At 47.7% G+C, this 13,352-nt stretch overlaps 1 protein-coding gene across 2 annotated transcripts in view; it reads right to left on the bottom strand.

Annotated features, from left to right (window-relative positions):
- Nucleotides 1-13,352, bottom strand: part of SEMA5B (semaphorin 5B) — a 1,093,184-nt gene that overhangs the window by 91,701 nt on the left and 988,131 nt on the right. For both annotated transcript variants that reach the window (XM_069616686.1, XM_069616687.1), the window contains 2 exons: nucleotides 2,752-2,922; nucleotides 614-763 (listed from right to left, as the gene is read on the bottom strand). In XM_069616686.1, the coding sequence (XP_069472787.1) occupies nucleotides 614-763; nucleotides 2,752-2,922 (321 nt within the window). The remainder of the gene's footprint in view (nucleotides 1-613; nucleotides 764-2,751; nucleotides 2,923-13,352) is intronic.

Below are 13,352 nucleotides of genomic sequence, written 5' to 3'. Positions count from 1 at the left end.
TCATGAGGCTTTACGACCATCTGCATGAAAAGCGTCCATCAGCTGGGCAAAGCAAGCTGACAAATCAGCCGGGCACAGAGGTGACTGCAATTACAGACGTTCTAGTCCTTCTATCAACCAGCCGACTGGGGGCACGGTCAACACCTGCTGCTGTTCAAAGCGTTGATGACGGCAGGTATCTTGCAGGATACGCCCCTCCGTGGGCATGGTTTGGGCAGGGACTTGGAGGCGATCCGCACAGGCATTAGTTTGAGGACTCTGCCAAGCTGTGTGTCCCTGCACATATGCCCTCTCCTTCCTGCCAAGGCTCCCATGCCAATATCGGTTCCATGTCTTAAAATCGCGGCAAAAATTGCAGTGGGCACAAAACATTGCGGCAAAAATTGTATAATGGGGTATACCTTTACCGGGTAAAACCACAGCATTTTTGCCGCAATTTTTTTTACCGGCGACATTTTTGCCGCGATTTTATTACCTGATACCCCAATATCTTTGCCTTAGTAGGTGGTGCTGAAGCACCACACCGCAGCCAAAAATAAAAACCACCCATGTGTACTTTGCACCCAACAGTTGTGCTCCCTAATGCGCCTTTGCAAGCACAGGTGATACATACCTGGAATCTCGTTGTATAGACAGTCTCTGTACTGGGTGGCATTTCCGTTGCACTGAGAGGGCCCCGGGTTGTGGTATTCGCAGTAGCGGCTCCGATACTGGATCCCTTCTTCACTGCACAGCGTCCACTCCGACCAGGCCGCCCAGCCCCCTAGCAATGGCAGAGGGGAGAGATTAGAAACACAAAGACCCTATGGATTGCACTATGGCTGTGAAACTGCAGCACAAGAGAAAAAGGTGGATATCAGTCCAGTTCATACCAGGTCTGAATGATTCTTCTGCCCTATGTTACATCGCCCTTAACAATAAGGGTATGATGCCTTTCTCCACATTGGTCACTGGCAGTGCCACACAACTATGTGCATGCAATCATCAACAATGTCTGTAACGACCACTGTCCAGTGATGTGGTCATCTCGGCCAGCATCAGCATATGAGTGAGTCTCTCTCTCTCTCTCTCTCTCTCTCTCTCTCTCTCTCAGAATGTAATATTACACAATTTAATGATACTCGTTTTGTGTGTCTTGGAAAGATTAATTTAGAGACCAACTCAGCGCTCTATAGCAAATGCTTAACCCACTGAGCTACCAATCTTACATTTCCAATTCAATTAACTGAAATATTATTCATCTAAGCCATAGTGAAACTTTGCCAGCTGGAAGTTAGGGTACTCTTAGCAAGCTGACAAAAATATGAGGACGGAAAAGGTAAAGCACGGAGTCACCAAATTGAAAAATGGCGTCCGCTTATGGCTTTCTAATCAAGAAACACTATGCCCTCCTTAATTTTAACACCAAATCCCTTTATGTGGCTTTAACTCAGTTTTTTCAATTATTTTCCCTTTTCCATATCTTTTCCTGAATTTTAAGTCACATTGTGAGATAAAGAATTTTGCGAGGTTTTTCATGTGCTGCATTTGTATAAGTTACCAGGGTAATCCAGACATGGATCCCTTACTCACTATTCTTAGAGAAGCACAGCTCCACCCTACTGATGAGGTCCAACCAGACCGAAACACGTGTCTGGGGCTGCTTTTGGTACTCTTGTTCAGAGGAGAATTGCTAAGCTGTTTGGTGCCGGACTGCCCCAGGGCAGAACAAAGACTGATGTGCTTTGGATATTTCTCCTCTGTGAAAGATAGTGAGCTAAAGGCCCCCCTTGTTAATTTGCATAATTTAAAGAACTTTGGGTCTCACCCTAAGTTACTAGGGGACTCCAGACGTGGACCCCGTGCTCACTATTCTTAGACAGGCACAGGCCCACCCTACTGATGATAATGTTTTGATATATGCTCACATGCTAGCATGTTTGCCAGCACTGAAAAATTCCAGAAAAAATGTTTTCACCGCTTGTAATACCCATTGGGGGAGCGCCTCTCAGAAATTCAAACACAGTAATGTGCCCTCTACTAATAAACATGTCATGGTACTGACCTAGATCCCCTCGACAAACTGTACAATGCTACGTTTTCACACTGTGTACCCAACGCTTTGGCCTATGAATGCCAAAATACCTGAGTGATGAAGCCCAAACAAAGCAGCCGGGTCTGCATATGTCATTATTTACAATGTACTAGATACACAGTCATTGATTATTGAATTTGTTAATTGTTAGGTTTATGTTCGGTGAGGGGTACATCCTGCACCGAACAATAATTCGTTGACAACGATTACATGTGAAACTCATGCTCAACAACGCCATCATGAATGTGAGACGCAGCCTTTAATTATAAATGTTGTCATGGTTGTATTTTTAGACTCGCATTCCATGGTATCAAGTCAATTACAGTGGACTGTTCCCCCCTGAAAGTGACGATGGCGAAATGGCAGAATTCACTTAAAGCACGAATGAAAAATCCAGCCCTGACGTAAATTAAATCTTGAAAGACGGTCTGACTTGGCACCTCTACTCTTGCTTGAATCTGGACCAGAAACATCTATGAGAGGAGAACAGTTTTACTGGTTTCAATTATAGGTATTGGATCCACCGCTAACAAGATTTCAAGCCGCCAACGTTTCCATTACAGCAGATAAGAGGAGCTGGCGGGACCCAATCTCGTTACCCGTCGATCCGCTGTGCCAGAGACGCGAGATTCCCGCTGTGGCGCAGAACGCAAGCGACGTGACGTCGCAACCTTTACCTTCACAAGGGTACGTGTTGCAGAGGGCCTCCTCAGTGTGCAGTCCAATGCAGATGTCGCCCCCATTCGACGGGACCGGGTTGGTGCACGTGCGAGTGCGCTGGTAGTGTCCGCCGCCACAGGTGGTTGAGCACTGGGACCATGGTGACCAGCAGGACCAGGATCCTTTCACTGAAAATGATTCCAAAAACATGGACATTCCTGTGTTAAAATAGCCCTCAGAGACACGTGTACTCATGTATACTTTGTCAAACACAGAAAGTAAGCACTAGCTACTTTTCAGCCCAATCAAAACCCAAGGGAGGCCCACTTCTGTGAGACAACTACATTTTCACTTCCAGTTTGGCAAGCACCATTGCTCTTACCTATACTAATCAGCTTGGATTCTTGATGAAGAGCTCAAAATGGCAAAGAAAGGCCAGCTGCTGCTGATTTGGCTAAAGAATGTTGTTTTGTTGTACAGAAAAGCAGTTCTGACAGGATTGCCTAGGATTTCTGTATGAAAGCGTGTGTGGTGTTTTGTACAGCAGAAGCCTACACGTGGAGCAATGGAGCGCTGCGCTACCCTGTTAAGGGTACAGTTGTAAGTATGTGGAGAGTGTGGGCACAGAGGCTTACAAGTGGGGGGTACAGGAAAGGGAAGGAGAGGCAGACCAAGTGTTTATTATTTTTTGTTTCCATTGCCTTTGGTGTGTTTTGGATGCTAATCACTTTCCATCATGGGATGAGAATGGCACGATGTGATCCACTAGACAAACAAGGTCTGGTAGGGGATCATTCGGGATCCCACGCTGCTTAACTGCTGGGAATCCCTCCGGCTACTCTTCCAATCTATCCTTTTACCTTGTGCCATTGCAGAAGTGCAACGACCCTGTGCAAAGCAGAGAAAGATGAACAGGCCAGACTGCTAGGCCGTGTCCCCTGGACCCAGAACAAAACCAACCCCAGGCATGTTTCCGCCTCATTGTGCTTCATCAGTGAGAGGCAGATAAAGGCCCTGGGCAGAGCTACGGAAGCCCCCAATTCACGTATGATTAATTCAGCAATATGGAAAAGCATCACTCTGGGCATTGACTTGTAGTGTGCCACCTGTTTCAGTGAAGAGACTTGGGCTTTTTAGGCAGCATAGCAGCTGTTTTCTGCATTTGTACTTTCCGTGTCTGACAGTTTCCTTGCAACTCCCTATATTCTTCCAGTGCCAGAGCCATTAAGAGAATTAATAGAGCCTGATTAATTTCCCCAACTGCTTGCTGTTAGCTTTAGAAATCGTAAATGACAATTATTATCTGTATGCTTAAATGCATCGTCTTTAATGTTCATGAAATGGCACATTATGAAAAACAGGCGAGTGCAAGAAGTGGTGTTTCTGCAGCTGTGCTCCTGCGGTAGCTATATTCCTGCGAGTTTTACTATCCAGTGTGCACCCTTAGGCAACTGGGTTGGCAGCAGCGACTCACGCCTTCCCCTTCTTCTGCTAAGAGAGAGAAAGCAAAGCGTGTTCCCTTGCAATCCCCTCAATGCTCCAAGCCATTAAGCAGCTCCTCCCAAAATGTCCCTGCCTATGGCAAGATGAGAGGGTTTTCAGATAAAGAGATTCCAATGGGAAGCAAGCCCTGTGATGTTTGAGTGCAAAGAATACCCATCAATGCTCACTGGGTTGTCCAACAACAGGCCTCAAGGGACGGAAATCCTGATGGATTTTCAGGATATACCTCATGAATATTCATGAGGAGAAATGTGCATACATTTAGAATCATTGTATGCAAATTTATCTCATGAATATTAATGAGGGGAATCCTGAAAACCCAGCATGGATCTAGCTCTTGGGCCTGGAGTTGAACAAGCCTGATAGGACGATCATCCATCATTAGAGGAGAGAGGCCACCAGCAGAGACACTCCAATATGTCCTCTAGGTGCGCATTCAGAGAAAAGGCCTCGCATCCAAACTCTTTTCAACTGGAGCCTTGGGCGTCCATTTAATGGTTAAAGGATGCATTATGTGTCAAAAAAATATTTGTAGGCAATTGAAAAAAGTAGTGATAAGAATCTAGAGAGGACATTCAGTTGTCTTATATCCCATATCGAGCTTATAGCTGGAGCTCCACAGCTGGCCATAGCCCACCTTTCAGTTAATGCTGCATTTCCCAATGTTGCCTCTGTCTAAGGCTTGCCACCAAGCCCTAGAGTTCTGAAGTGGTACATAGTTGCCAACATATTCCATTCCATTCTGTACGTGCTTATTCAGTCCAAGTTTTTCTTTGCTCTCTGGAACTTGTAGTTCCAGTTCTCCAAATATAAAACTCAGACTACAGGTCCCAGAATGCAAAGAAAAAAACAGGACTCGATAAGCACCTACAGATTGGAATAGGTCATGTTGGCAGCTATGGTGGTAGCTTGAAAGCCACAATATATTTCTCAACCATGTCACTAAAGAAGCTTCCTTATCCCACTACAGGAACTTCCTTACTTCTTCCCTACCTGCCATCACAATCTAGAAGTGTAAGCCAAGGGAGCTCTGACCTCCCACTGAGTCTTATAATGCAAACATAGTTCCCTTTTGTCTCTGCCCATGTTGAACACCATCATTGCTCCCTCATCTCGAAGAAGTCATTTGCCAGTCAGCTCAGATAACAGACTGAACATAGGCTTTTCCTAGTGTCTACTGCACAGTGTGGAAGATGGGTGACAGCTTTCTAGGTCCACATCCATTTAAAAAAAATGTCTAGCTTTGCATGTTAAAATCAATATCATGTTATTTCCCACAAATTAAGCTAAGGCAAGAAATCGTCTAATCCTGTTTCCTTACTCCCGAAAAAAAGCAGCAAAAAAGTAATTGCGAAAATATTTTAATGGGTACAGCAATGGGTGTAATTTTAGGGGGGCACAGGGGTTCTTGTCTCCCCAACTTGCATGGTCCACCATTTAGTCCCCCTCATTTGGCAGGGACACCTTTCCTTTAGATGTGATGTCCTCCCCAACATTTTCAGCTAAGTTACTCCACTGGTCTGAGGAATTCGTCCATCCACATGGTGGGTGTGAGCTCACATATTTTTTTTATTTTTTTAAAAATTAAATTGTACAATAGTAGATCAACCTCTGGAAACTGTGTAGGGCTTTTCTGCACACATTTTCCTATGCTCACCGGACGACATACACTTAGACCTGTGTACTCTGGTTGGACACAGCCTACAGGCGCAGCACCCCGTCATATTTATTTTGAGTATGACAGCCAGGAGTACACCATGTCATTTCAGTAGGGGAGGGCCAAACCTTCCCCCTGTCATGGCCAGCCTAATTAACTAACAAAGGCTCCATGGATCTACCATGTCCTTTTGTTAAGTCTTGTAGCTTGTGGCAGCATTCACATACTAATCAGAGTTTAATTCAAACAGGCCCACATGGGGCCTGGTTGCAGAGGCGAACAAAAGAGACAGGAAATCCCAACACCCTTTTATATGAACTGTCAACCGGATGCCAGCTCCCGCCCTCAGTATCGATTGACAGTGAAATGTCAGGTCTGGGACTGCGTATTTACAGTGGTCATCCCAGCAGGCAGACCCCATTCAGAAGGTATGAGTATGTGCATTGACAGAGCCAGAAAATCCGGTCTTGCCGCAGCTTCAAGGGAGACCTGTCGCTTTATTCAGCAATCACAGAGAGCTCCAGTAACTAGAGGGACCCTTTCATCCACAACAGACAGGAAGATGGGTGGGACTTAGTATTACATGTTTTCATTCCTTTACCTTTTCTGTTGCAGAGCACTCTGGTTATGACCTCATGCATATAGGAGATTGTTGGTGGGGACCCAGGATTGGTTAATTAAGATAAGCTTAGCCTACACCAATCACTGTGGCCCATATGGCTTTAAAATAGGGCTGAGCCCCTCTTGTGGCAGATCATCAGAAAACTTTGCAAGTAGTAGCACGAAGAACTCATCATTGGACTGGGACTGAAGGTACAGTCCGCCTTACATCTTCCGCCAGCGAGGAAGGCCTGGACCTCCAAGAGGGAAGCAAGATTCTTACCCTAAATATCTCCCAGGGAAAAGTGGGAGATACCAAATCCAGATGACCCTCCAGCAGCTTCAGAAACAGTTCCCAGCCAGCACACAGCATGCCCTGCTAGGCTTGGCAGCAAGCTTCCTAGGTGGGACGTGCCAGAGAATCTCTGAACCACACCAAGGACAAGGCAGCTGCCTGCAACACTCTCCTCAGCATTGGGCTGTCCTCCTTAAAGGATGACACAAGCCCAGTGAAAAGGCTAGGAGGAGTGCACCAAAAAGCATCTACTGACGTCCGCATTAAAGGACATTTTTGAGCGGAGTCGAGCCCCTCGAGCTGCAACCGACTGCACCGCTGTCTTTTACGCCGCAGTTGCTGTAGCTGTCCAAGACACCTCGACCAATGGTCAGTGGACCAGCACTGAGACATTGATTCCTGACCCCGAGCAGCCGTGTAGGCCAGCCTGCAGCCGTTTGTCCAGCTTCGCTCGCCGACTGCCTGCTGCCTGATACACATGGACGTTTCCTGCCTTGTACTCTGTTACAGAAGCTGAAAACACCCTGAAACTGACTCAACCCCGTCGAGCACCAAGAACTCCAACAGCACAATTGACATTGTGGTTCTGACCCCTTGGTCCTTTTCCAAAGGCCCCTAGTGACATTTTATAACCCATTGCTCCCTTTGTGTTGAAACCAACTATCCTTGAACTAGTGCGATTAATTACTATACTTACTATACCTCCTACCCTCCTGTCAGTATCCAGAGTGCATCCCTTTTCCTTCTTTGAAACGGTCTGTCCTCTGTATTCCTTTACAGGGTGGTTTGTATTTTGTAGTGTGCTAGAACTGTCTGTTGTGATAATAATAAAGTAGATATTTGTATACAACCTTGACGGGATAGCCCCTTTTAACATTGGGTAGTTGTATTTTTGCTGTGTTGCAACTAACCTACGATCCAAAGCCTTTCGGATTGAAGCCTACCGTTCCGTCCACGTTACCAAGATTGGACAAGGAAGTTTCCAATCTGTTCAGGTCCCTTCTGGTGTACTAGAGTTGTGGGGCTGCTTGATGGTTTAGAAACCAATATTAATTCCTTGACCCCTGTTCCCCCCCCCGTAGTTGATTCGTCACAACTTAGTAAAGCACTGAGAACCCAAAATGAAATTGATTTTGCCTAAAGGGTTAGTAAGTTAAGCTACTTGGTAAGAAGGCTCTAGATTTTCAAAAGTTTTGGACAGTCAATTTCAACCAGCACGGTTCTTCCATTTTTGTATGTTGAAATCCCAATTACGTTGGTGACGATGCGCGGTACAAATACCTTTAACATTAACATGAAGAAATGGTCAAGTTCCGCCATCTAGCCTTTCTCCAAAACGTTCAGAGTATCATATCTCCAATGTATTGCCCCTGGGGGATGTAATCACAATGCGCGAAAAGGCTGCGCTCGCGAATTCCACTCAGACTGAGCAACACCTCAGTAGTTAATGGAGGTGAAACCTGGCCAACGCGTGAGAGAACGGCCTCTTGGGGAGCACCCGAGCTAATGCGCTCTCTCCGTCAGTCCCAGCATGAGCGTCAGAGGCGCTGCGCCAGAGGAGAGGATGCCTTTCTAATGAGATCTGAAAGCGGGGCCGTGTCTGCTTCAATGACACGACAGATCCCATGGACGCTATTGCTGAAGTAGAGCGCTCCCAGGTTCCCTCTTAAACTCAAAGAGTGGATGCTTAGCGTTCTAGTTTGAAAAAAGAGACATTTTATGTAGCGCAGACTTGCACTCGCCTGTTTTTCATAATGTGCCATTTCATGAACATTAAAGACGATGCATTTAAGCATACAGATAATAATTGTCATTTACGATTTCTAAAGCTAACAGCAAGCAGTTGGGGAAATTAATCAGGCTCTATTAATTCTCTTAATGGCCCTGGCACTGGAGGAATTTAAGGAGTTGCAAGGAAACTGTCAGACACGGAAAGTACAAATGCAGAAAACAGCTGCTATGCTGCCTAAAAAGCCCAAGTCTCTTCACTGAAACAGGTGGCACACTACAAGTCAATGCCCAGAGTGATGCTTTTCCATATTGCTGAATTAATCATACGTGAATCGGGGGCTTCCGCTGCTCTGCCCAGGGCCTTTATCTGCCTCTCACTGATGAAGCACAATGAGGCGGAAACATGCCTGGGGTTGGCTTTGTTCTGTGTCCAGGGGACACGGCCTAGCAGTCTGGCCTGTTCATCTTTCTCCGATTTGCACAGGGTCGGTGCACTTCTGCAATGGCACAAGGTAAAAGGAGAGATTGGAAGAGTAGCCGGAGGGATTCCCAGCAGTTAAGCAGCGTGGGATCCCGAATGATCCCCTGCCAGACCGTGTTTGTCTAGTGGATCACATCGTGCCATTCTCATCCCATGATGGAAAGTGGTTAGCATCGAAAACACACCAAAGGCAATGGAAAAAATGTAATAAAAACCAGGATAGACTTTGTGAAGTTCCAGTGTGACAATGTTTCGGGATATGTAGTGGTGACGATATTGATGAGTGCTACAGAGAAGAGGTGTTACTGGACAGTGGAGATGTAGAGTAGGAGAAAGACCGGACTGGTCAGTGGAGGAGTTGTAGAGTAGGAGGAAGGCTGGGCAGTCAGTGTGGGAGGTGTAGAGTAGGAGGAAGATGGGGCTGGTCAGTGGGCGAGATGTAGAGTAGGAGGAAGATGAAACTGGTCAGTGGGCGAGATGTAGAATAGGAAAAAGATGAGGCTGGTCAGTGGGGAAGATGTAGAGTAGGAGGAAGATGTGGCTGCTCAGTGTGGGAGGTGTAGAGTAGGCGGAAGATGGGGCTGGTCAGTGGGGGAGCTGTAGAGTAGGAGGAAGACCAGACTGGTCAGTGGAGGAGATGTAGAGTAGGAGGAAGATGAGGCTAGTCTGTGGAGGAGATGTAGTGTAGGAGGAAGATGAGACTGATCAGTGGGCAAGATGTAGAGTAGGAAGAAGATGAGGCTGGTTCGTTGCGGGGTATGTAGATTAGGAGGAAGATGAGCCTGGTCACTGGATGAGATGTAGAGTAGGAGGAAGACCGGACTGGTCAGTGGGGGAGATGTAGAGTAGGAAAATGTGATGATGCTGGTCAGTGGGGAAGATGTAGAGTAGGAGGAAGATGTGGCTGCTCAGTATGGGAGGTGTAGAGTAGGAGGAAGATGAGGCTGGTCAGTGGGCGAGATGTAGAGTAGGAACAGGATGAGGCTGGTCAGTGGGGAAAATGTATAATAGGAGGAAGATGTGGCTTGTCAGTGTGGGAGGTGTAGAGTAGGAAAAAGATGAGGCTAGTCAGTGGGAAAGATGTAGAGTAGGAGGAAGATGGGGCTGGTCAGTGTGGGAGGTGTAGGGTAGGAGGAAGATGAGGCTGGTCAGTGGAGCAGATGTATAGTAGGAGGAAGGCAGGCGGTCAATAGGGGAGATGTAGAGTAGGAGGAACATGTGGCTATTCTGTGGAGGAGATGTAGTGTAGGAGGAAGATGAGACTGATCAGTGGGCGAGATGTAGAGTAGGAAGAAGATGAGGTGGGTCCGTGGGGGAGAGGTGGAGTAGGAGGAAGAGGAGCCTGGTCAGTGGATGAGATGTAGAGCAGGAGGAAGACCGGACATGTCAGTGGGGGAGATGTAGAGTAGGAAGAAGATGAGGCTGGTCAGTGGGGGAGATGTAGAGTAGTAGGAAGATGGGGCTGGTCAGTGGGGGAGATTTAGAGTAGAAGGCAGGTGGGACTGGACAGTGTGGGAGATGTAGAATAGGAAGAAGATGAGGCTTTTCAGTGGAGGAGATGTAGAGTAGGAGGGAGATGTGGCTGGTCAGTGTGGGAGGTGTAGAGTAGGAAAAAGATGAGGCTAGTCAGTGGGAAAGATGTAGAGTAGGAGGAAGATGGGGCTGGTCAGTGTGGGAGGTGTAGAATAGGAGGAAGATGGGGCTGGTCAGTGTCAGAGGTGTAGAGTAGGAGGAAGATGGGGCTGGTCAGTGGAGGAGATGTAGAGTAGGAAGAAGATGAGGCTGGTCAGTGGGGGAGATGTAGAGTAGTAGGAAGATGGGGCTGGTCAGTGTGGGAGATGTAGAATAGGAAGAAGATGAGGCTTTTCAGTGGGGGAGCTGTAGAGTAGGAGGAAGACCGACTGGCCAGTGGAGGAGATGTAGAGTAGGAGGAAGGCGGGCGGTCAATGGGGGAGATGTATAGTAGGAGGAAGACCGGGCTGGTCAGTGGGGGAGATGTAGAGTAGTAGGAAGATGGGGCTGGTCAGTGGGGGAGATTTAGAGTAGAAGGAAGATGGGACTGGTCAGTGTGGGAGATGTAGAATAGGAAGAAGATGAGGCTTTTCAGTGGGGGGCTGTAGAGTAGGAGGAAGATCGGACTGGTCAGTGGAGGAGATGTAGAGTAGGAGGAAGGCGGGCGGTCAATGGGGGGATGTATAGTAGGAGGAAGACTGGGCTGGTCAGTGTGGGAGATGTAGAGTAGGAGGAAGGTGGGGCGGTCAATGGGGGAGATGTACAGTAGGAAGAAGATGAAGCTGGTCAGTGGGGGAGATGTAGAGTAGGAGGAAGGCAGGGTGGTCCATGGGGGAGATGGTGAGTAGGAGGAAGATGGGGCTGGTCAGTGCAGTGGGGGAGATGTAGAGTGGGAGGAAGATGGGACTGGTCAGTGTTGGAGGTGTAGAGTAGGAAGAAGATGAGGCTGGTCAGTGGAGGAGATGTAGAGTAGGAGGAGGCGGGCGGTCAATGGGGGAGATGTAGAGTAGGAGGAAGATGGGGCTGGTCAGTGGGGGAGATTTAGAGTAGGAGGAAGACTGGACTGGTCAGTGGAGGAGATGTAGGAAGACTGTGGGGCGGTCAATGGGGAGATGTAGAGTAGGAGGAAGATGGGGCTGGTTAGGAGGAAGATGGGACTGGTCATTGTGGGAGGTGTAGAGTAGGAGGAAGAACGGACTGGTCAGTGGAGGAGATGTAGAGTAGGAGGAAGGCAGAGTTGGCCAGTGGTCGAGATGGAGGAAGACAGTGCTGGTCTGTGAGGATGTAGAAAGGATGAGAGATCAGGGACTGCAAAAGTGGGATAGGTCGAAGCACTGTGAAATAAGATAGACAGCAAATGATGGGTCTCCACTATCAGGTGCTCGTCACCCCAATCTCCTGCACTGGATGCCTAGGGCACCAAGAGCTAAACACTGCCTCTGAAGAGTCCAGATGGGTCTCATCCTTCCTCTCCAATGTATGCAGGCCATTACTGGTGTAAGACATCAAGGGATGGTAAAGTGCAGGCACTTTATGTTTCAAGTGACACTTCTGGGTCGCACTCACAGACAATTCACCCAAAACACAGACGGCTACTTTCAAGAAAAAGGGGGTAATTCTGAGTTGGCCGGTAAGGGATACCGGGCACCGGTAAGGAGACCGGTGCTGGTAATCCCTTACCGCCCAATTCTGATGTCCCTTAGCGAGAACTGTAAAGGACGTGTGGTCTGACCACACATCCTTTACGGGTCCCGCTAAGGGACCAGGGCGCTAATAACGGGCCTGCTATTCGCGGGCCCGTTATTAGCGCCTTGCCCATTCCCATTGAGCCCTATGGGGGCTCAAATGGGAATGGGAAATGGTTGGTTGAATGGGGGCTTACCGGGTCCTCCAGTGTCGGAATGACCCAGTAAGTCCCCATCCAGCCAGACCGGACCCGGTATGGGAGGCAGCCATGGTGCTAATAGCACCATGGCTACCGTCCAACTCAGAATGACCCCGTCTTTGAAGAAGTTTCTTTTTAAACTTTTTTTTCAGGCTCTGGAACATCTAAGTATATTTCTAGACTCTGGAAATCGAGTCTAGAATAATACCATTTGATGGGTTCCTTTATGCAGTGGTCTCCCCAATATGCAAAGTCACTGACCAATAACTCATAAGGTGAGGCAGTGAGTTATAGGGGAAAATAATGTAAGGGGTAAACCAACAGAAATAGGGAAACTCTAGAGAAGAGATTAGTCAGGAGAGAAGGAGACAAAAGAATGACAAGAGGCAGCAGAGAAGGGGAAAGTGGAAGAAATGTGTATGAAAAGAAGACAAGAGGCAGTGACATGAGTGAGTAAATGGAGCAGTGAGATAGACAGGGCAGCAAGAGGGAGAAGATGCAGGATGGTATGAGGGAGTACAAGGGATAGCAATGCATGAGGGCAGACAATGGCTACATGATGAAGAGAAGGATAGATGAAGGAAAGGTGGGGGCTGAGCAGAGAGCTGGGGGACAGGAGCTTGCAGGGAGGGCGAACAAGTAGGCAGTGTTTGGGGAGCATAGGCTTAACCAGAGAACACATCAAAAACCTCACCAAGGTGAATCTGTAATAGTCACCTTCTTCTGCAATCCCAACTCCCACATCCCATTTCTTGCGCTATTATCCGTGAAAGCTGGTCAGCTCATAGGTACAGGAGCACATGCAACTCCCACATCCCATCTCTTGCACTATTTCCCGGGAAAGCTGGTCAGCTCACAGGTACAGGAGCACATGCAATTTCCACATCCCATCTCTTGCACTATTATCCGTGAAAGCTGGTCAACTCACAGGTACAGGAGCACATGAAATTCCCA

This window comes from Ambystoma mexicanum, chromosome 9 (assembly GCF_040938575.1).
Source record: "Ambystoma mexicanum isolate Mex_15411 chromosome 9, UKY_AmexF1_1, whole genome shotgun sequence".
Taxonomy (NCBI): Eukaryota; Metazoa; Chordata; class Amphibia; order Caudata; family Ambystomatidae; genus Ambystoma; species Ambystoma mexicanum.
This window is presented reverse-complemented; position numbering and strand designations above follow the sequence as displayed.